Source organism: Lynx canadensis, chromosome B1, assembly GCF_007474595.2.
Source record: "Lynx canadensis isolate LIC74 chromosome B1, mLynCan4.pri.v2, whole genome shotgun sequence".
Classification (NCBI taxonomy): domain Eukaryota; kingdom Metazoa; phylum Chordata; class Mammalia; order Carnivora; family Felidae; genus Lynx; species Lynx canadensis.
In genome coordinates this window covers 76613581-76638705 of record NC_044306.2, presented here as the reverse complement: position 1 = coordinate 76638705, position 25125 = coordinate 76613581, and the positions used below count along the sequence as shown (strand labels likewise).

The window sequence follows — 25125 nt, the reverse complement described above, 5'->3', positions numbered from 1 at the left end:
AAAACAGAAGAGACTCATAAATATGGAGAACAAACAGAGGGTTACTGGAGGGGTTGTGGGAGGGGGGAATGGGCTAAATGGATAAGGGGCATTAAGGAATCTATTCCTGAAATCATTGTTGCACTATATGCTAACTAATTTGGATGCAAATTTAAAAAAAGAAAAGAAAAGAAAAGAAAAGAAAAGAAAAGAAAAGAAAAGAAAAGAAAAGAAACAGAAAATAATAACATGAAAAAAAAGGGGGACTGAGTGGCAAAAAAAAAAAAAAAATTTCTTTTTATTTTTTTTTTTAAAGTTTTTTTTTTTTTTTTAACGTTTATTTATTTTTGGGACAGAGAGAGACAGAGCATGAACGGGGGAGGGGCAGAGAGAGAGGGAGACACAGAATCGGAAACAGGCTCCAGGCTCTGAGCCATCAGCCCAGAGCCTGACGCGGGGCTCGAACTCACGGACCGTGAGATCGTGACCTGGCTGAAGTCGGACGCTTAACCGACTGCGCCACCCAGGCGCCCCAAAAATTTCTTTTTAAAAAGTCAACAAAGGCTAAAAAAGGAACACAGAACATCACCAGAAACACCAACTTCACAGGTAACACAATGGCACTAAATGAGTATCTTTCATTTATAACTCTGAATGTAAATGGCCTAGTATTCCTATCAAAAGACATAGGGTAACAGAACAGATATTAAAAAAAAAAAAAAAAACACCCTTGGGGCACCTAGGTGTGGCTCAGTCAGCTAAGCATCCAACTTCAGCTCAGGTCATGATCTCATACTTCACGAGTTCGAGCCCCGCATTGGGCTTTGTGCTGACAGCTCAGAGCCCGGAGCCTGCTTCGGATTCTGTGTCTCCCTCTTTCTGTGCCCCTCCCCCAATCACCCTCTATGTCTGTCTGTCTGTCTCTGTCTCTCTCAAAAATATATAAACATTAAAAATTTAAAAAAAAAAACAAAAACAAACAAGATCCATCTATATACTGCCTACAAGAGACTCATTTTAGACCTAAAGACATCTGCAGATTGAAAGCGAGGGGACTAAAAACCCTTAATGGATGCCAAAAGAAAGCCATTGTAACCATGCTTACATCAGACAAACTAGATTTTAAAACAAAGACTGAAACAAGAGATGAAGAAGGGCATTATATCATAATTAAGGGGTCTATCCATCATGAAGATCTAATAGTTGTAAACATTTATGCCCCCAACATGAAGGCACCAAAATATATTAATCAATTAATACCAAACAAAAAGGAACACAATGACAATACAATAATAGTAGGGGACTTTAAAACCCTTCCACAGCAATGGACAGATCATCTAGGCAGAAAATCAACAAGGAAACAATGGCTTTGAATGACACCTGGACCAGATGGACTTCATGGATATATTCAGAACATTCCATCCTAAAGCAGCACAAAATACATTCTTTTCAAGTGCACATGGAACATTCCCCAGAACAGATCACATACTGGGTCACAAATCAGCCCTCCACAAGTACAAACAGCCTGAGACCATACCATTCATATTTTCATACAATGCTATGAAACTTGAAGTCACCATAAGAAAAAAATCTGTAAAGACCACAAATACATGGAAGTTAAAGATCATCCTACTAAAGAATGCACAGGTTAACCAGTAAATTAAAGAAGAAATTTTAAAAATACATGGAAGCAAATGAAAATGAGAACACAACAATCCAAAACTTTCGGGATGCAGCAAAGGCAATCCTAAGAAGGAAGTATATAGTAATACAAGCTTAACTCAAGGAGCAAGAAAAGTCTTAAATACACAATCTAACCTTACACCTAAAGGAGCTAGAAAAGGAACAGCAAATAAAGCCTAGACAGAAGAAGAAGGAAAATAAAGACTAGAGCATAAATAAAGGATATAGAAACAAAACAGTAGGGCAGATCAACGAAACTAAGAGCTGGTTCTTTGAAATTATTAATAAAATTGATAAAGCTCTAGCCAGACATCAATGAGAAAAGAGAAAGGACCTAAACAAATAAAACCACGAATGAAAGAGGAGAGATCACAACAACCCCACAAAAATACAAATAATCATAAAAGATTATAAAAAAAGTATATGCCAAAAACTAGGCAATCTAGAAGAAATGGACAAATTCCTAGAAACATACAAACTACCAAAACTTTGAAACAGGAAGAAATAGAAAATTTGAACACACCTATAACCAGCAAAGAAATCAAATCAGTAGTTTAAGATCTCCTAGCAAACAAAAGTCCACGGCAAAATAGCTTCATAGGGGTATTCTAATACACATTTAAAGAAGAGTTAATACCTATTCTTCTCAAGTTGTTCCAAAAAACAGAAATGGAAGAAAAACTTCCAAAGCCCTTCTACAAGGCCAGCATTACCTGGATTCCAAAACCAGACAAATAACCCACTATGAAAGAGAATTACAGGCCAATATCCCTGATGAATAATGATGCAAAAATTCTCAACAAGATAGTAGCAAACCAAATCCAACAGTACATTAAAAGAATTAATCACCATGATCAAGTGGGAATAATCTATTCCTGGGCTGCAGGGCTGGTTCAATACTCACAAATAAATCAATGTGATACTTAATGTACTTAATAACATGCACTTAATAAATTCTTAATATATTTATTAAGATACAACATGTATGTATGTACATGTACATGTATATTATGTATTAAGATACAATATGTACTTAATAAAAGAAAGGATAAGAACTGTATGATCCTGTAAGTAGATACAGAAAAAGCATTTGACAAAATACAGCATCCATTCTTGATAAAAACCCTCAACAAAGTAGGGATAGATGGAACATACCACAACATAATAAAGGCCATATTTGAAAGACCCACAGCTAATATCCTCAATATTGGCAAAAACAGAGAGCTTTTTCTCTATAGTCAAGAACAAGCCAGGGATGTCCACTTTCACCATTACTAATTAACATAATACTGGAAGTCTTAGCCTCAGCAATCAGACAACAAAAAGAAATAAAGGCATTGAAACTGGCAAGGAAAGACTCAAACTTTCACTACTTGCAGATGACATGATACTCTATGTAGAACACCTGAAAGACTCCACCAAAAAACTGCTAGCACTAATACATGAATTATCCACCAACAACAAAGCAGAAGAGTAAATCGAAGAATTTCTCCAAAAAAAGTAAGACACCTAGAAATAAACCTAACCAAAGAGGTAGAAAATCTGTACTCTTAGGTAGGAAACTGAAGAGGGCACAAAGAAATGGAAAAACATTCCATGCTCATGGATTGGAAGGACAAACATTGTTACAATGTCTATACTGCCCAAAGCAATCTACGTATTTAATGCAATCCCTACCAAAATACCACCAGCATTTTTCATCGACTTAAAATAAATAATCTTAAAATTTGTATGGAAGCACAAAAGATCCCAAATAGCCAAAGTAATCCTGAAAAAGAAAAGCAGAGCTGAAAGTACCATGATTCCAGAGGTCAATCTGTATCACAAAGCTGTAGACATAAAGAAAGCATGGTACCGGCACAAAAACTAACACACAGATCAATGAAACAGAATACAAAACCCAGAAATGGACTCACAACTATATGGTCAATTCATCTTCAACAAAGCAGAAAAGAATAGCCAATTGAAAAAAGGCCATTTCTTCAACAAATGGTGTTGGGAAAACCAGACAGCAAAATGCAGAAAAATGAAACTGGACCACTTCCTCAGACCATACACAACAAGAAATTCAAAATGGTTGAAAGGCCTAAATGTGAGACAGGACACCATGAAAATCCTAGAGAAGAACACAGGCAGAAACATCTCTAACCTCAACTTTAGCAAGTTGCTACACATGTCAGCGGAAGACAAGTGAAACAGAAACAAAAATGAACTACTGGGTCTTCATCAAGATAAAGAGCTTCCACACTAAACTAAAGGCAGCCTACAGAATGGGAGAAGATATTTGCAAATGACAGATCTGATAAAGAGTTAGTATCCAAAATCTGTAAACAGCTTATGTAACTCAAACCCCCCCCAAAAAAATAATCCAGTTAAGAAATGGACAGAAGACATGAACAGACACTTTTCCAAAGAAGACTTACATGTGGCTAACAGACAATTGAAAAGATGCTCAACGTCACTCATTATCAGGGAAATACAAATCAAAACCACAGTACGATACCACCTCACACCAGTCGGAATGGCTAAAATTAACAGCACAGGAAACAACAGGAGTTGTCGAGGATATGGAGAAAGGGGAACCCTCTTGCACTGTGGTGGGAATGCAAACTGGTGCAGCCACTCTGGAAAACAGCATGGAGGTTCCTCAAAAAGTTAAAAATAGAACTACCCTGCAACCCAGCAATTGCACTACTAAGTATTTACAAGGGATACAGGTGTGCTGTTTCAAAGGGGTACACGCACCCCAATGTTTATAGCAGCACTATCAACAATAGCCAAAGTATGGAAAGAGCCCAAATGTCCATCAACAGATGAATGGATAAAGAAGACATGGTGTAAACACACACACACACACACACACACACACACACACACACACACACAAATGGAGTATTACTCAGCAATCAAAAAGAATGAAATCTTGCCATTTGCAACTACATGGATGGAACCAGAGGGTATTATGCTAAGCAAAATTAGCCAGAGAAAGACCAGTATCGTATGATTTCACTCATATGAGGAATTTAAGATACAAAAAAAATGAACGTAAGGGAAGGGAAGCAAAAATAATACAAAAACAAGGAGGGGGACAAAACATAAGAGACTCTTAAATACAGAGAACAAACTGAGGGTTGCTGGAGGTGTTATGGCTGGTTGGATCGGCTAAATGGGTAAGGGGCATTAGGGAGGCCACTTGTTGGGATGAACACTGGGTTTTATACATAGGGGCTGAATCACTGGAATCTACTCCTGAAATCATTATAGCACTATATGCTAACTAACTTGGATATAAATTAAAAAATTAAAAAATTAAAAATTAAAAAAAGATATTATCAAAAGCAAAGTAAAAAGTGACAAAAGATAATCTCAGTAAGAACAGACTGAAATATCTTCAAAGAAAAATTTGCTTATAACAAGCAGACCAACGTAATATGAGGACGTTAAAAAGCTCTATATATAACATATATACATTACATAATGCATTCCTATAACACTTTGAAACATTACAGATATTACCAGCAATGTCTTCTTTATAAACTGATTAATTAACAGCTTATAAGAATGCTGAAACTGGGGGCACCTTGGTGGCTAAACCGGTTAAGCATCTGACTCTTGCTTTCAGCTCAGGTCATGATTTCACGGTTAGTGAGATCAAGCCCTGCCTGGGGCTCTACAGTGACAGCAGGGAACCTGCTTGGGATTCTCTCTCTACCCCTCCCCTGCTCACACCCACGTGGGCTTTCTGGCTTTCTCTCTTTCTCTCTCTCTCTCAAAATAATTAAATAAACTTAAACAAAAAAAAGAATGCTGAAACTGATAAAATTTGGCAACTCACAAGTTAGGAACTCTTGCCAAAAAGTTTCAAAGAGTTATTGTCATTCTATACACCAGGTGTAAAAGAAACAGGAGTGGGGAAATACAAGGCTAAAGAAAGATGTTCAGTAAGATAGAAAGTGAAAGTGTTACACCTAAATATCTATTTGAAAATTCAGAGGTAAATTCTGAAGACAACATGGCTTATGTTTAAAATAACTGGGTTCTTCTTAGTCCACTGTTGTCCCAAGCTGTAAATGGGCAGCTTTCTTAACTTCTTTGAGCCTGTATTTCTTCACTTCTAAAACAGGAAAAAGTAACACGAATAACTGCTGTAAGGAATTTAGGTTGTGCAAAGAAGTTTCTACCTAACACAAAACCCATCAGGGGTGTTTACAGGGCTATCCTTTCGGGAAACCGAGGAAAGCACTCCAAGTGATATCCTCATTAAAATTTACTTACTGCAGCGCTCTTTCCTGGAAAGTTGAAAAAGGCATCAGGACCATACTTCTGAGGCATATGCTTTAACACAGACAGCAACTTCCCAGCATGTGGAGGCTATGAAAATAATCAACAATTCATTAACTGCATTATTCACCATAAAACAACTTATTTTTCATATACTCATACTTTAATATACTCAAGAATAACCAAAAAATGTTTTAAACTAAAAGCATATAAAAAGAATGTTATTTTCACTATCTTAAAGAAATATACAATGTATTCTATGCCATTTTCATAATATGATGGAAGGTATAAGGTGTTTGATAAAAGTGCCAATAGCACCCGACACTTGAAACTTCTCCACACTACAGCAAAAATTATCTTTTAAAATTACAAACTACATCAACCCATCACCCATCTCTCTTTAAAACACTTTTTAAATTTAACAAATAAATAATGCTTATTATATTACCCTGTTGAAGACTGTTTTTAAAGAAACAATAAAAATATTTTAACCTTATAACCATCCTAGGGGTGGTACTATTATTATCCCATTTTATAGAGGAGGACTCAGAGGCAGAGGAACATTTCGAAGGTAACATAACTAGCCAGTAGCAAAGCTGGGATCAGAACTCAGCCTGACTTCAGAGCCCATACTTTAAATCACTACACTCTCACCTATTATGCTACCTCTGCTATAGCTTCTCATTGTCTTTAAAATAAAGATCAAAACCCCCTTAGGGCACCTTGGGTGGCTCAGTTGTTTAAGCGCCCAACTCTTTTTTTGGGCTCAGGTCCTATCTCAGGTCGTGAGTTCGAGCTCTACATCTGGCTCCGTGCTGTGAGAACAGAACCTGCTTGGGATTCTCCCTCCCTCTCTCCCGCTGGCGTTCTCTCTCCCTCTCTCTCTTTCTCTCTCAAAATAAATAAATAGACTTTACAAAAGTCTATTTTGTATATTTTAAAAGGTCAAAACTCTTAACATAGCCCTCAAGATACTCTATCTACCTCACTAGCCTCATTTTGCATTTCTATCTTCCTCTCTCTCTGCACTCCATCCACAAAGCCCTCTCTGCCTTCTTCCTAACAACAGGGCCTGAACACAAACTATTCCTTCAGCTTAAAATGTTCTCACTAGGCCTACTTCCCTCCCCTCTTAACTAAATATAAATCTTCTCTATCTTTTAGAGCTGACCTTAATGGTTACTTCCTTATGGCAGTCTTCCCTGACCTCTGAAACTGGATCCAAGCTCCCTATCATATTTCCAATATTACCTTAACTATATAGCATGTAAAAAAGTTGTAACATTACATTTATTTAATGCCTCTTTGACCCACAAGTCTCCTCTGATACACAAAACAACCAATAACTAAAATAAAAAGGCTTATTTATAAGGAAAAGCAAAGATCAGATATACATTATCATTTTAATCAGTTTACAAGTAAATAGGATAAAGTGTAGTACATTCTTCATTAAAAGTTCAAAACAGGGTCAAACCACAAGTGAAATCACTGGCTTGCTTTCATCTTATTTGGTATCTGCTCTTAGTTATCATGACTATCCAGAAGAGTCCAGCAATCTTTTACCTAAATGTTAAGTGGAAAGCTTCATTCTTAAGTGATCAAGAAATTTTCAATTCGCGACACCACACAATTATAAAAGTATACAATCATATTGATTTTTTTAAATCAATAAAAATGAAATAACCAAAATCAGCTACAGTCAAAAATAAAAATATATATAGTGTTAACCATTCTATGAATGGTTAATGACTGAGCAAGGCCTTGCTCGGTTTTGTATGTTTCGGGGTTTCTTTTGCGGGGCGGGGGGGGGGGGGGGGTTAAAGATTTTATTTTTAAGTCATCTCTACATCCAATGTGGTGCTCAAACTCACAACCCAAGACCAAGAGTTGCATGTTCCACCAAATCAGCCAAGCAGGTACCCCAAGGCCTTGATCCTTTTATTAACAGTTCATTATTTTTCCCTTTATGCCCTAAACCTATTGTCATTCTACTCCCAATCACATAAGCAACTATGTAAATATCTTTAATCTTTTTATGTGTTCCTTCAAAAGTATTTTTGTGTGATCCTCATAATTTAAAGGATCTTTGGTCAGATATATGAATCTGTTTCTTTCTGCTTCTTGCATCTATTCATATTAACTTTTACATTGATTCTAACTGCCATATAATAATCCATTCTATGCATCCAATACATTTAATCTATCTACTATCATAACAATAAACCCCTATGGTGACAATTCAGTGCCATCAAAAACAATGTGAACATTGAACATCCTCAAGTGTATTTTCCTTATGAAACTGTGAGAATTTCATGCAACACCCACTCAGGAGGAAATTACTAAGTCACTGGATTTGAGTATAAATTTATGCAACTAATTAGTGCTAGATTACTCAAGTTTGGCTAAATGAGTTTACTCCAACCACTAGAACACAAGTTTAAAATAACCCTATCCCCCCAGTTATATTTGCTATTATCCAACTTTATAAGCCTTAACACTAATAGACATAAAGTAACATACCAATTTTGTTTTAATTTGAACATCTCTAATTATTACTGACTTTGTGTTTATTTGGTTGTTGGGTTTCTATCTCTATAAATACACATTTATTCATATCCATTGTTATTTTCTCAGAGTTTTCTATATTCACCAACAGAAATGTACTCATTATATATTCAGAATAAAGACACTGAATATAAATCAAAACTAAAATGAAACTAGTATATATACAGTCCCTGACTTCTGATGGTCCAACTTAGAATTTTTTTGTTCACAATGGTGTGAAAGCTATATGCATTCAGTAGAAATAGTACTTTGAACTTTGAATTTTAATCTTTTCCCAGGCAGTGACATGCAACATGCAGCACAATACTCTCTCGGGATGCTGGGCAGTGGCAACAAGTCACAGCTCCCAGCCAGCCACAAAGTCACAAGAATAAACAACCGATACACTTACAACCATTCTGTACCCACACAACCTTTCTGTTTTGCACTTTGAATTCAGTATGCAATAAATTACATGATATATTCAACACTGTATCACAAAACAGGCTTTGTGTTACATGATTTTGCCCAACTGTAGGCTAATATAAGTGTTCTGATAGGCTAAGCTATGATGTTTGATAAGTTAGGTGTATTAAATGTATTTTCACCTTTTAACATTTTCAACTTACAATGTGTTTATCAAAATGGAGCCCCACTGCAAGTCAAAGAAGATCTGTACTTTCTCTTCTGGCCACGACACAGTACCAGGGTCTAGACTTATCAACTCACCCTAAACAACTAGAATACTGGATAAAATGTATGAAACAGAAACTGTTTTTAGACATGGAAGAAGTAGCTCAAGACACTGCTACTTGAGAAAAGGAAACAAAATGAGCCATGAGATTACCAGATTTTCTACCAGGATGAAATTTCCATACCACTGCACAGGAAAAGGAAAACCAAACAGAATGTGAAGTTCTCATTGACTTAATGAGACAGAAATTGCAGTGTGGGGTAGTCTGAGAAGGATGAAAGCTTCAAGCAGAGTACTACAGAGAAAAGAGCTATGCAGGTAAGAAGTTCCAAAATCTACACTGATCTTAATCCTCCTTGACTTAATACCAAACTATCCATGCCTATCATAAAACTGAACAAGGTGAGGCCAAGATATTGAAAGCTATAAGTCAAAGAATTTTTACAGCTACTATACAGCCAGAAATTGAGACCCTACTAGGCACAGTGGAATGACCACAGAGCCTTACACTACCTCTTACGCCGTATCTCAGATGTAGGGTCATTCAGAGAGACTCTAAAAGAATCAGGCCTGAATAAGGAAGCTAAACTAGCCTTAGAATAACAGACAATCTAGACCTGACCAAAACAAAACTTTTAAACTAGTCTGTAAGAGTAAAGTTGATCCACAAATAATTTGTCTACAAAAACAGTCTAACAATCTGAAAAAGAATATGACAAAATCTAGCACTCAACCAGGAACAATTCAGTGTATCTAACATCACTGGATCTAAAATCACTAGCATTAGAAGCAGGAAAATATGACCTATAAGCAGACACAAAATCCATGAGTAAAAAAATGATCTAGAAAATGATAAAGATGATAGAATTAGTAGAAAATAACATGAGAGCAACTATTATATTATAAATATGCTCAATAGTCCCAAGGATTTAAAGGAAAACATGAACATAATGAGGAAAAATAAAAGATATTAAAAGAACTAAACAGAATCTTTAGAAATAAAAATATCTGAACTCTGAAAATTTTACTGGATAGAATTAACACACTGCAGGAGAAACAAAAGAGCGGTTACTTTAAAAATACAGTAATATTGGGGCGCCTGGGTGGTGCAGTCGGTTAAGCGTCCGACTTCAGCCAGGTCACGATCTCGCGGTCCGTGAGTTCGAGCCCCGCGTCAGGCTCTGGGCTGATGGCTCAGAGCCTGGAGCCTGTTTCCGATTCTGTGTCTCCCTCTCTCTCTGCCCCTCCCCCGTTCATGCTCTGTCTCTCTCTGTCCCAAAAATAAATAAACGTTGAAAAAAAAAAAATTTTTTTAAAAATGCAGTAATATAAAAAGCAATCTAAAATGAAACACAAAGGGAAAAGGCTGAAAAACAAGTGAACAGATCTCAGTGACCTACTGGGCACTATCAAGAGAGCTAACATACATGTAATTATAGTCCCAGAAGGAGGAGGGAGGGACAAAAACATGACACTTAAAAAAATAATGACCAAAATGTTTCCAAATTTGCTGAAAATTCTATTATAAATGTCCAAATACCACAAGTGTAATAAGAATAAACACAAGGACCAAAAACCATAAAATACCTAGGAATCAATCTAACCAAAGAAGTGAAAAATCTATACACTGAAAACTACAGAAAGCTTATGAAAGAAATTGAAGAAGACAAAAAAAAAAAAAAGGCAAAATATTCCATGCTCCTGGATAGGAAGAACAAATATTGTTAAAATGTTGATGCTACCCAAAGCAATCTACATATTCAATGCAATGCCTATCAAAATAACACGAACATTCTTCACAGAGCTAGAACAAACAATCCTAACATTTGTATGGAACCAGAAAAGACACTGAATAGCCAAAGCAATCTTTAAAAAGAAAACCAAAGCAGGAGGCATCACAATCCCGAACTTCAAGCTGTATTACAAAGCTGTAATCATCAAGACAGTATGGTACTGGCACAAGAACAGATACTCAGATCAATGGAACAGAACAGAGAACCCAGAAATGGACCTACAAACATATGGCCAACTAATCTTTGACAAAGCAGGAAAGACTATCCAATCCAATGGAATAAAGACAGTCTCTTCAGCAAGTGGTGCTGGGAAAACTGGACAGCAACATACAGAAAAATGAACCTGGACCACTTTCTTACACCATACACAAAAATAAACTCAAAATGGAGGAAAGACCTAAATACAAGACAGGAAGCCATCAAAATCCGCGAGGAGAAAGCAGGCAAAAACCTCTTTGAGCTTGGCCACAGCAACTTCTTACTCAACACGTCTCCAGAGGCAAGGGAAACAAAAGCAAAAATGAACTACTGGGACCTCATCAAAATAAAAAGCTTCTGCACAGCAAAGGAAACCATCAGCAAAACTAAAAGGCAACCGACAGAATGAGAGAAGATATTTGCAAACAACATATCAGATAAAAGGGTTAGTATCCAAAATCTATAAAGAACTTACCAAATTCAACACCCAAAAAACAAATAATCCAGTGAAGAAATGGGCAAAAGACATGAGTAGACACTTCTCCAAAGAAGACATCCAGATGTCCAACCAACACATGAAAAAATGCTCAACATCACTCATCATCAGGGAAATACAAATCAAAACCACAATGAGATACCACCTCACACCTGTCAGAATAGCTAACATTAAAAAACAGGCAACAACAGATGTTGGCGAGGATGCAGAGAAAGAGGATCTCTTTTGCACTGCTGGTAGGAATGCAAACTGGTACGGCCACTCTGGAAAACAGTATGGAGGTTCCTCAAAAAATTAAAAATAGAACTACCCTACGACCCAGCAATTACACTACTAGGTATTTATCCAAGGGATACAGGTGTGCTGTTCCGAAAGGACACACACACCCCAATGTTTATAGCAGCACTATCAACAATAGCCAAAGTATGGAAAGAGCCCAAATGTCCATCGAATGGATGAATGGATAAAGAAGATGTGGTGTATATATACAACGGAGTACCACTCAGCACTCAAGAAAGAATGAAATCTTGCCATTTGCAACTACGTAGATGGAACTAGAGAGTATTATGCTAAGCAAAATTAGAGAAAGACAAATATCATATGGCTTCACTCATATGAAGACTTTAAGACACAGAACAGCTGAACACAAGGGAAGGGAAGCAAAAATAATATAAAAACAGGGAGGGAGACAAAACATAAGAGACTCTTAAATATGGAGAACAAACAGAGGGTTACTGGATGGGTTGTGAGAGGGAGGATGGGCTAAATGGATAAGGGGCATTAAGGAATCTACCCCTGAAATCACTGTTGCACTATATGCTAACTAACTTGGACTTAAATTAACAACAACAGCAAAAAAGAATAAACACAAGGTAAGCCACTCCAAGAAACATAATAAAATTGCTAAGAAATCAATGATGAAAGCTTTTTTATTTTTTAAGTAAGCGCCACACCCAATGTGGGGCTTGAACTCATGACCCTGAGATCAAAGGTAGCATGTCCTACCAACTGAGCCAGCCAGATGCTCCCAGTCCTGAAATCTTAAAGACAGACAGAGAGCTAGAACTTGATATAAAGAAGCTAGAGTCTAACCATTGTAACACAATAAACTAAAGTGTACAATTGCAAAGCACCAATTTAGATAGATTTCAACAGAGCTAGATTAGCAATCAGTTGCTGTGGGCAATAATCTCTAAAGAGCACTAAAATAACCCCAGAAATCCAACAAAATATGAAGAAAATATTTACCAGTATTCCTCTAAGAGGTAAGTAACCAAGTGGTAGGAAAAAACAGTTTGCTAAGGCACCTGGAGTTCAAAATAAGTTGACCACTACTGTCATTCATTACAAAGGACCATTAAATTGCAACTATGGAAGGTGGATCCAATTAACTGCAGACCTTTTGTTCAATGAGTGGATTATTCAAGTTTAAGGGCTACAGCTAAACTACTCGTGTCAATAAAAAAGAGAAGCAGACTACCCAACACTTTTCCTTCTCTATCCTAACCCTTTTCCTCTAATAAATGTTAATTGTATATCTGAAGACTAACAATTTGAAGAAGGGCCAAGTTTGAGCCTGCCTGGAACATTCAGTTCTCTTTAGTATACACCTGTGTTGGGTCATGGCAAAAGTAGCTATAAAGACCTAAATTCTATTTTGATTGATCTCTTCCTTTCAATTTGACATTTACCCCTGTATAATAATAACAGCTGCTTAAAAGCAACTAATGTATTTGAGGAGAGGGAAACTTTCAAATAGCAAAGGGTATTCAGGGTTTTTTTACCCATTGTCCTTTATCTCCTTGAAGTTTACTGAAGAATAGCTTTAGTTCTCGAACCGTCAAATTATAGCTAGCCAGCACTCCCAACATGTCAACTAAAAGATCTGGAAACAAAAGAAAACAAAACAATTAATCAACTTATATTCCTTAAAGGACTGAAATATACTGTGCTTATTTAAGAGTTTAAACACTGAAGTTCTAGGCACAAGTTAGATGCTCAAATATTTCTTAAATGTTAACTAAATAAGAAAAATATAGTATTTAAGAATCAAACTTTATTTCTTCACATCCATTGTGCTACAGAAAAAATCATACCTGCTATCATATTGTCAACTTTTTCAATTTTCCCAAGCACTTTCTCAACAAGGCCTACTTCGGTGCAGACTTGAAGATTTCGTATGCTTTTCTTCAGAATTGCTGTAAACATGCTCCAGACTTCTGCTTGGCAAGTAATGTCACATTTTTCTAGGAGGTCCACCATGCAGATGATACTCTCACCTTCTTGGATAATGAAATTCATTTCCAAATCAAACTGCCCTCCTACCAACTTCCAAAAAGAGGGGAAAAAATTATAAGCATTAGTGCTTTTTCAATGTAACTAGAGCACACTCCTAAGCTTTAGGTTGGCAGTACATACCCATACACATTCTTTTCTACTCTCTACAACAAAAGGGTTCATAAGCACGCATGCGCGCGCACACACACACACACACACACACACAGCTCTAAAAAATAAAGCTTCTAAAGAAAATTCCAAGTTAAGATAGCACAAAGTCAAGCAAGAGTTGCAATATAAAAGTGGAAATAATTTTCAACAGAAAAGAAATACAGGATATCTTAGATAAACCACTATCTATTGCCCTGACACCAATAAAGATCTAACTTTTAGCTCTATAACTGCTTCTAAATCAGTATTTCATTTATGACTTATGAACTCTGTGAACTACCCATAGCAACCTAGAGGTGCTTTGTTACCTATACAAAATACAGCTCACAACAAAAATGAAAAGCTGGAAAACACTCAGAGTGGATACAGAACTTAGAGTTAATATTTGCCAAATTCCTAGTTTATTTTACCTATTGATTTTGATCCCTTTTTTTCCCTGTCAATAATTAGAATAACTTAAACATAATCATACCCCCAAAGTACTAGTCAAAATATATTTCATTGAGAGTATCAAAAAAACTCATCCAGAGAAAGATATACTGACCTATCCCCGTGTTGTTGCTATCTCACTCGGTGTCCTCCCACAGAGAATTTTTTAAATTTTAACAAATCCCCATCGTTTAAAGGAATTAAACTACTTCTGGAATTACCTTTGCAGAGCTATCCTTGCTAACTAGATTTTTTTTTTAAATGTCTGTCAGAAACATTACATACATGATTCACCTACACTCCTGTCTTTCTGAATACATCTGTTTTACATTATGCATTCCTAAACCCAAAAGGTGGTCAAGAATTAGGAGAAAGCGAACTTTTTACAAAACAAAATCCAACAGCTCATAAAAGAAAAACAGACACAACCAAATAGAGTTTACTCCAGAAAAGCAAGGAAGGTTCAGAATTAGAAAATCAATTAATACTCCTTGTAGCCAAGGATTGATGTTTCTCCCAAGTTCTGCCAAAGATACACAGGGGCAAGAGGAATAAAAAAAATGGAAAAATGAACAATATGAGACAATAATGTGCATGAAGGGAGATAGGAATTCCTGGCTAGTACAGTAGTAAAAGCATTTGATTCTTCTGGGAAAGCTCTGGCAGAGATTTTAGTGTATAATTCTTTGTATCATCAGTAATATCTAGGAAAGGACAGCTGGGCTTCTGCTAAAAGAGCCCCTTGGTGTGACTGGGCCAATTCTGCTAGCTACACTGTCCTGGCTATGAAGTATACATGTTTGGTTCTCTAATCCACACAAAAATTCTGTTAACTACATATGAACTCTTTTTTTTATTTGGTTTTGTGAATATTATTTGCTTGTTTTGTCTTTAGCTTTTTATTCTGAAATAATCTCAAATATTCAAAAAGCTGCAAAATAGTATAGAATTCCTGTATACCCTTTACCAAGCTTCCCGTAATATGAGTATATTATATAATCGTAATAAAATAATTAAAACCATAAACTTCACATTGATATAATACTACCAACAAATCTACAGATCTTCTTCAAATGTTGCCACTTCTTGCCCTCAAGTCCTTTTTCTGATCCACAATCAGTACCCGCCCTAGTCTTCTCCATACTGAGACCGGTGCACAGGCATCCTTTGACTTTCATGTTTTTGATGTTTTTGAAGCATATTTGCCAGATATTTTATAGACTTTTCCAATATGGACATTTGTTTCATGTTTAAATTCAGGTTATGCATTTTTGGCAAAAATATCCCAGAAGTGATGTATGTCCTACTCAGCATATCATTTCAATGGGACCTAATTGTCATTATGCCTCACTTCTGGTTAACGTTAGCTTTGACCAGTTGTTTAAGATGGTGTTTTTCGAGGCGCCTGGGTGGCTCAGTCGGTTAAGCGTCCGACTTCAGCTCAGGTCACGATCTCGGGGTCTGTGAGTTCGAGCCCCGTGTCGGGCTCTGAACTGATGGCTCAGAGCCTGGAACCTGCTCTGGGTTCTGTGTCTCCCTCTCTCTCTGCCCCTCCCCTGATCATGCTCTGTCTCTCTCTGTCTCAAAAATAAATAAACGTTAAAAAAAAAATTTTTTTTTAAAAAGATGGTGTTTGTCAGATTTTTTTTCCATCTTAAAGTTACTATATTTCATGTTTAAATTATTACTCATCTTGTGGAAACACCTTGAGGCTACAAGTATCTTGTTTTTCACCATACATTACAAAACAAAATACAACAGCTCATTAAAGAATAACAGACACAACTAAATAGAGTTTATTCCAGTTTTATGCATTGATTGATGGATCTTACCTGTAAATGTTATTACTGTGGCATTGCTAAATGGTGGTTTAATATTTCCATCATACTTTATTACATTTATTAATAGTAAAAGACTTCCTTTAAGAATACAATATAACAATCACACCTGAAAAGCCAGCATCATGCTCAAATAGGGAAATTGGAATGAGTCTCATGAAAGTCAGAAACAAGATTAGGATGCACTATTATCACCATCATTTGATATTATTCTGAAGGTACAGAAGACACAGTTGGTCAAAAGGGAGCAACAAGTATAAATATCAGAATGGAGGAATTTAAATTACAATTATTTTGAGATGATGTGATACATATCTGCAAAACCAAGGACTTCAACTGAAAAATTACTATAAATGAGAAAAATATTTGATATTGGAACTACTGACACAGTGACCAATATACATCAATGTCCTCTTGAAAAAGAAAAATAAATAAATAAAAACAATCTCAAAATAATGTTAAATAGAAGAAGCCACACACAAATAACTGTCTTAACAACTAGAAATTTATTCTACAGATATATTTAGGTAATGATGTTAGATATAAGAACATTGTAGTACATTTTGAACAGAAAATAGAAGAAACAATCCCTCAAAAAAACATTACAAGGGTGAGGCGCCTAGGTAGCTCAGTCGGTTAAGCATCCAACTTCGGCTCAGTTGGTGGGGTCGAGCCCTGCATCAGGCTCTGTGCTGAGAGCTCAGAGGATGGAGCTTGCTTCAAATTCTGTGTCTCCTCCTCTCTCTGCCCCTCTCATGCTCATGCTCTCTCTCTCTGTCTCTCAATAATAAATAAATGTTAAAAAATATTTTTTAATAAAATTTAAAAAATAAAAAATTTAAAAACACATTGTAAGGTAATGGTTTATACCATTACCTTACCATGTAAGGTAATTATATATGACTATATAATGATATATATGATGCAGGCACTGAAAAGAATAAGGCAGCTCCATCTGACATGAAGAGATCTCTAAAATACATTGTTTAGGTGAGAAAATCAAGATGGAAAAAAAAAGTGAACAGTAGGCTACAATTTGAATGCAAAACATATGGATATGGATATGGATATGGATATGGATATGGATACGTAAGTATTACCTAAGCATGATACACAAGAAACTAAATAGTGATTGCCAGGGCGCCTAGGTGGCTCAGTCAGTTATGTGTCCGACATCACCTCAGATCATGATCTCCCATTTCATGGGTTCAAGCCCCACATCGGACTCTGTGCTGACAGCTCAGAGCCTGGAGCCTGCTTCTGATTCTGTGTCTCCCTCTCTCTCTCTGCCCCTCCCATGCTCACACTCTCTAATATAAATAAGCATTAAAACAAAAAAAATAAATAGTGATTGCCTCTGGAAAGTCAAATAAGCATCTGGGGGAAAAGAGCAAAGGGAGAGTTTTTAATATATACATGTTTGGACATTCTCCACACAGGTCTAAATAGTCAAAAATCTAGTTGCAACTAACTTAGGAGACCTTACCTTCACCTTTAATATTACTTACATCAATCTTTCGTTTTAATCTGTGTTTATTTCTACCTGTAACCACCCTTCCAAGAAGCTACAGAATTAATTTTTTAAAGTAATTTCAAAAAAAACCCAAATATTTCACCAGTTTTTAAATTGAGTTTAGACTGTGAGAGCAGTATCCAGACAGGTGTTTTAAATATTTCTCCATTGCTTTAAATATTATAAAATATACCTTTCAAGGAGAAAATTGATGGCAGAAATTGGTACATACAAATGTGTGGCATATTTGATATACTATATGTATGCATATCTATTATACCTAAAAAGCATGCACAGGGTCTACAGTATGTCACGTTAACCCTTTCTAATAGTTATTTGAAGCTGATCAACCTTCAAAACACAAATTTGTTTTCAATGACAAGGATCATAATCCAAGTCTAGGCATTGGCTAGTTATTATCTGAGCTGTAGTAATGGCTCTGCACTACAAAATGTAATCTTCCCAAATGTCATAGTAAGTTATGAATATCTGAGCAGCCTAATGCACTTTACTAGCCGTGAAATGTGAAAATGTAATCTTATTACCTTTTTTATGGTTGTATTTTTTTGAATAATGTAGCCTAGAAACTGATGTATAGTCTTTTTCTGCATTTTAGCATGATTTGGTCTCCTATGCTATACAGAACATTTTTCACAACTCTCCATTTCAACATATTTTAGTCTTGGCCTGAACTTCATAAACAATTTTTATAGCAACCTTCAGGGTGGCATAACATGCTTTCTATAGGTTATAGTTTAATGTACAAGATTATAGAAATTTTAAAACATATTATTCAAAGAATTCAAATCAACCTTCACAAGTTTTGAATTAGGATTTTAATTGGGCATGATGATTACTTTCTTCAATGGTTATATTAATAAAATATTTTAAATCTAAGTCACTTGTATTTTCAGAATACCAAGAAACACATACAGACCAAAAATAATTATCTTCTCTTCAAAAGATTTATAAAACTGGAAAAACTGTAATACAGAGAAAATTCTAATGCTTCAAAGTAAAGCTATATTTTCTGTATAATCTTTCCTAATTTTTCCTCAAAGATGTGGCCAGAGAAAGGTATAGCAGAAAACTCGGACAGAGTGCAATCACAATTTATGCCCCTAACTAGATATTTTCTATTTCTTGTGACAAATCACATTTTGTCTCTGAACCTGACTACTCATTTGTAAAGCAAATCAAGTAAAGAGTAAGCTTCTTTTATTTATATGCATCCTTCAAAAATGTATTTACTTTTTAAAAAGTGCTAATCCCAAAGTATCCAATTTGTCCCTAAGAATCCAAACCTAAATGAATGTGACCTTACACATGTCTATAGTCACCAGAAACTTATTAATAGGGTGAAGTTGAGGGGAAATTACAATGCTGTGTCACAGACTGTAACATCTCCCAATTTACATTTTTTTCTTCTTCTATAATAATATAGAGTTTCTAGTCTGGTACATGAGACCCAGGCAAAAAATTTCCTTTCTAGATTTCCTTGACATTACCTGCCATGTCACCAAGTTCTGACCAATGAGGACAGGCAGTAGTATGTGCAACTTCTGGCTATTACTCTTAAAGGAGTATTACTCTTTGCAACTTTCCTCCTTCCTCTTATGTAAGCCACTGAACAACAGCAAGAACTAGAGTAGTTATCTTGGAATCTATGCCATAAGTCTCATGTTGAATATAACAGAACAGAAAGATCTATGGATCCTGACAACAATTTCATAAATTCATTTGTCCACATAAAGATCTGTACATGAATGTTTACGGAAGCTTTATTCATAATCACCAAAAACTAGAAACAATTCAAATGTCCACCAACTAGTAAATGGATAAACAAGTTGTGGTACAATCATACAATAGAATACTTACCAGCAATAATAAGGAACAAATTATTGATACCATTTACAATACAAATTAATATCAAAAACATTATGCCAAGTCCAGCAAGTTATACACAAAAGCTACATATTGTATGATTTCATTTATATGACATTCTGGAAAAGGCAAAAGTATAGGGAGAGAAACTGGATCAGTGTTGCCAGGGGCTGAGGATAGAGGGACAGAATTAATCAAAAAATCATGAGAAGACTTGAGAGTAATGAAATTTTGGTATCTTGATTGTGGTACTGGATACACAAATATATCTATCTGCCACATTTCATAAAACTGTATACCTAAAAAGGGTGAATTTAACTGTATGTCATTTTTTTTTATATGTTCATTTTTGAGATAGAGCACACACATGTACACAGGGTAGGGGCAGAGAGAGAGGGGGACAGAGTATCTGAAGCGGGCTCCTTACTGACAGCACAGAGCCCAACGCAGGGCTCAAACTCACCACAAACCAAACCATGAGATGATGACCTGAGTAAAGTCGTACATTTAACCAACTGAGCCACCCAAGTGCCCCTACCTCTATGTCTTAGTAAATCTTAAAACAAACAAACAAACAAACAAACAAACAAAAAACCTCAAGCCATTTACCATTTGTATCAAAGACAAGAGAAAAGTAAGATCCTCCAACTAGAGGCAACAATGTAGAATTAAAATGGCAAAGTCATGGAATACAAGAAAATTAAAAGAAAAACATCACTATAGTAAAAAGCATGTTTTACTGATAATTATCATCTTTATAGTTTTCAATAACTCATGTACTAGAGAAAGTAACAAAACCATCTCATTTCTCCCTGTTCATTTTACCTTTCATAAAATTTAAAAATTTTCACTGAACTACGACATGTCTACAAAAGCAGTATTAAGCAAAAAGTTTCCATGTAGTCTGAGAAATACTGGATTAAACAAGGCTAGAGATGTTTACACAATAGGATTGCCACAATATTCATATTCACAATACGATATGCTACTATATTTTTATGTCTCCAAAAGTTAGATAACCAATGCATGGATTTCCTACAATTTATTTAACAATGGAATCTTTTCTTTCCTTTTTTTTCTGACAAGGGCTTTTCACAGGAGTAACATTCTTCCAAAGGCTTTTCTGAGAAACACTGGATAATATAATTGTATTCTTGAATCTTATTGCCATGAATAATATCACAGAATTATCTAATGTTTTACATTAGATAGGCTTTTCAAATCTTCAGGTGAATGGCTTAAAGCAACCTATTTGTTTTTCATAAGTTCCTTTCTATGATTAAAAACATAGTAATTAATCAAAAAAAAGGGACATCTCAAATTAAGATTGCTTAAGGGAAAAGAAAATATCAGCAATCAAAAGCAATCAAACTGTCCCATCCCTTCCTCTACAAACCAGGACACAAGTACAGCAAAAGAAATGTCCTCCCACACTTAATTAGGGCTGACATGCCAAGAGAGTTCAGCTGAAGTAACCAATGACGTTCAAGGCTATGTCATTAAGAACTTTATGGCTTCCCTTGTATCACTTATTCTAAGAAAAAAATCAGTCACCATGTCATGAGGATATTCAAGAAGCTATGTAAAAGGCCCACCTGGAGGGGAACTGAGGTCTCCAGCCAATAGTTTGCATCAACTTGCCAATCAAGTAAGTAGCCCTGGAAGCTGGTCATCCAGCCCCAGTTGAGTCTTCAGGTGAATAAAACCTCAGCCAACATCTGAATTGCAACCTTATTAGAGACTCTAAGCCAGAACTATCCTGCCAGTTTGCTCCCAAATTCCTGACCCACAGAAACTGTGAGCTGGTAAATATTTATTATTGCTTTAAGCTGTAAAGTTTTGAGATAATTTGTTACACAGCAACACATAACTAATATAATTATAAATCAATCAGCTAACAGTAGTTGGGGAAAACTGTTTTACTCTGTTTCTGTACTATTTCAATTTTTTTAAATCCCAACACAAAATAAATAATTTAAAAATACAAACAATAACCACATATAAGCATTGAGTGATTACTATAAGCTATACACTATGCTAAGTGCTTTACATAAATTAGCATTTTTAATTATCTCTTACAAAAACTTCTATTATCTTCACTTAATAGATGAGGAATCTGAAACATAACTAACTTGCCTAAACTCACAAGGTACTAAGGTAGGTGAACCAGGCTTTCAACAATGTATAACAACTGTATTTAATAGACTGTGACAGGTAATACAGACTGGCTAACCCAGCATCTCTTCCCCAAAGTCTTATCAGATAACTGATGAATGAACGCATATTTCTTGTTTCAAGAATGAAATAAAGGTGGCCTGGCTGGCTCAGTTGGTAGGGCATGTGACTCTTGATTTCAGCATAGGTCATAATCTCAGGGTGGTGAGTTCAACCCCCACAATGGACTCCATGTTGGGTGTGGAGCCTACTTTAAAAAAAAAAAAAGAGTAAGGGGTGCCTGGGTAGCTCAGTCAGTTAAGCGTCCAATTTTGGCTCAGACTATGATCTCACAATTCTTGAGTTAGAGCTCTGCATTGGATTCTCTGTCTCCCTCTCTCTCTGTCCCTCCCCTACCCTCACACACTCTCAAAAATAAATAAACATTAAAAAAAAAAAAAAAAAAAGCAAGTGGCACCTGAGTTGCTTAGCCGGTGAAGCGTCCCACTTTGGCTCAGGTCATGATCTCAAGGTTCATGAGTTCAAGTCCCATGTCGGGCTCTGTGCTGACAGCTCAGAGCCTGGAACCTACTTCGCATTCTATGTCTCCCTCACTCTCTGCCCTCCCCTGCTTGGGATCCGTCCGTCTCTCTGTGTCTGTGTCTGTCTGTCTGTCTCTCTCTCTCTCTCTCAAAAATAAACATTTAAAAATAAAAATTTTAAGTGAAATGCAATAATAACCCGTTATTTTGAAAGCTATTAACTTGATGTATAAAAACATTACAGAACTCAAATACCTAAACCCCTCCTCTCTAGTTTTGTGCCACTACAAAGATTGGAAAGATAAATGCTTACTTTTCCAGCATCCTTAGCATCTGAATGGCCATGAGAAGTTCTGGCAAACAGATATGAGAAAGGCTGAAAGGTGTTAATGAAACGATTTGGTTTCCTTGATAAAAGGAAAACAGATGTAGCTGGCATAAGCCTTTGTTCTTCTACCTTCCTCACTCCCTTGAACAAAAATGTCATGTCCAAAGGTGCAGTAGGCATCTTCATATCACGAAGTTTACAAGCACAAGCATAGAGAGAAAGCCAATGCATGAAGAATAGTAAAAGGAAAGGTAGAAAGCGTTTAGCTCTTTAAGCTTATTAAATAGAACCTTTTTTTTAATTTTTTTTTAAAGTTTATTTATTTTTGACAGAGAGAGACAGAGCATGAGTGGGGGAGGGGCAGAGAGAGGAAGACACAGAATCAGAAGCAGGCTCCAGGCTCTGAGCTGTCAGCACAGAGCCCGATGCGGGGCTTGAACTCACAGACCGCGAGATCATGACCTGAGCCGCAGTCGGATGCTTAACCAACTAAGCCACCCAGGCGCCCCTAAACAGAACCTTATTAAGCAGAACCACAAATACCAGCAACTGCCTATCTCAAATTCCTTGTTATGTGAGAAAAATAAAACCTCTATTTCGTGCAGTTGCTATTATATGTGGATTCCACTGCTTAAAGAACACCAACCTATTTAATATACAGATGTTCAATAAATGGTGCATAAATGAGTGAGTGGGTTAACAGAGAGAGCGATCTTGGACAGTTCCTTGTTCTAAATATGACTTAGAACTTTGCATTTAACTTAAGTCACTATAATTCATTTTGTGCTTTAGAAAAATGTATCACAAAGTTATAACAGATATGAATATACACACACCAGAACACAGCAATTCTGTTCCATGAAATATCTCTAGATAAATTGCCGTTGTAGTACATTTGTCTAAACAATATTTCAAGAGGGCTAATTTTAATGAGATAAGTGATACAATAATACCAAATTTTCACAGACAAAGATAATCAGTGGATATTCTAGCATCAAAAGACTAAAGACTTCAGGTATTAAATTTATTCAAATGAAACAATGAAAGCTCTGATAAGTTACGGCAGACTTTAAAGTCGAATAACAACCAAACTTCGGCTCAGGTCATGATCTCATGGTCTGTGAGTTCGAGCCCCGCGTCAGGCTCTGTGCTGACAGCTCAGAGCCTGGAGCCAGCTTTGAATTCTGTGTCTCCCTTTCTCTCTGCTTCTCCCCTGCTCATGCTCTGTCACTCTATCTTACAAAAATAAATAAACATTCAAAAAAATTTAAAAATAAAAATAAAAATATCATCTACAAAATTATATACAGAAAGGCTCAGAAATTAAGATACAAAAATTTATATTGCAGCACTGTTTGTAAAAATAAAACATGGAAATAGCTTAAATATCCACCAATACAGGTATATCCGTATAAGGGAATACCATGTAACTTTTAAAAAGAATATAAATCTATATATGTTAGTATGTCATGGTATTCAACACCTACTACTAAATTTACAAATCAGTACATACACTATGATCGTATTTCTTTAAAAATACAATAAAATTTCAATTAAAGAACATGAACATTTAGCTTCAGTGTAAGTATCAGGCCAAATTATGTTGCTTAGTTTTAGCTAGATGCCCACTTATGCATCACTTCAGGCATTCCTAAAGTTTAGGTGACAAATGATTATATTATCAAGTATATTAACATCATAAATAATCAACATAACAGTATCAGTAATATGAAAAGGACAAGTCATTTGGATTTAATACAGTCACTCTCAAACACAGACATTCTGGAGTAAAATTCTCGTTACATGTGTTATACATTAAACATCTATCAGATAGGGTGCCTGGGTGGGTCAGTCGGTTAAGCATCCAACTAACTCTTGATTTCAGCTCGGGTCATGATCTTACAGTTGTGTGAGTTTGAGCCCCACAACAGGCTCTGCCACGGACTCTGAACTGACAGCACGGAGCTTGCTTGGGATTCTCCCGCTCTCTCCGCCCCTCCCCCACTAGCACTGTCTCTCTCAAAATAAACTTAAAAAAAAAGTCTAGAATAAATGTACATTTCCTACTGTAAAAGTTAAATACTGCATTAATTAGTTATTATGAAAGCTATTAATTATACACATAAAAATGATTGAGAATACAAATAGCTAAATAAGAGGAAAACAGATTGTCACTTAATATGAGTTTAAAAACTGCAGATAGAACATTATATTCTTTTTTTAAAGCAAAAAAAAAAAAAGCGTTTACTAATAGGGTAAAAGCCCGTGATAAATGAATTCAAATAACTGGTTATTGTCCTCTGCCTCATACTCTGCAATCA

The 25125-nt window shown here is 35.9% G+C and overlaps 1 protein-coding gene across 5 annotated transcripts in view; it reads right to left on the bottom strand.

Moving 5' to 3' along the window:
• Positions 1-25125, bottom strand: part of LRBA (LPS responsive beige-like anchor protein) — a 789117-nt gene that overhangs the window by 684610 nt on the left and 79382 nt on the right. For all 5 annotated transcript variants that reach the window (XM_030312933.2, XM_030312936.2, XM_030312937.2 and 2 more), the window contains exons 3-5: positions 13765-13996; positions 13453-13553; positions 5938-6033 (exon numbers count right to left, since the gene is read on the bottom strand). In XM_030312933.2, the coding sequence (XP_030168793.1) occupies positions 5938-6033; positions 13453-13553; positions 13765-13996 (429 nt within the window). The remainder of the gene's footprint in view (positions 1-5937; positions 6034-13452; positions 13554-13764; positions 13997-25125) is intronic.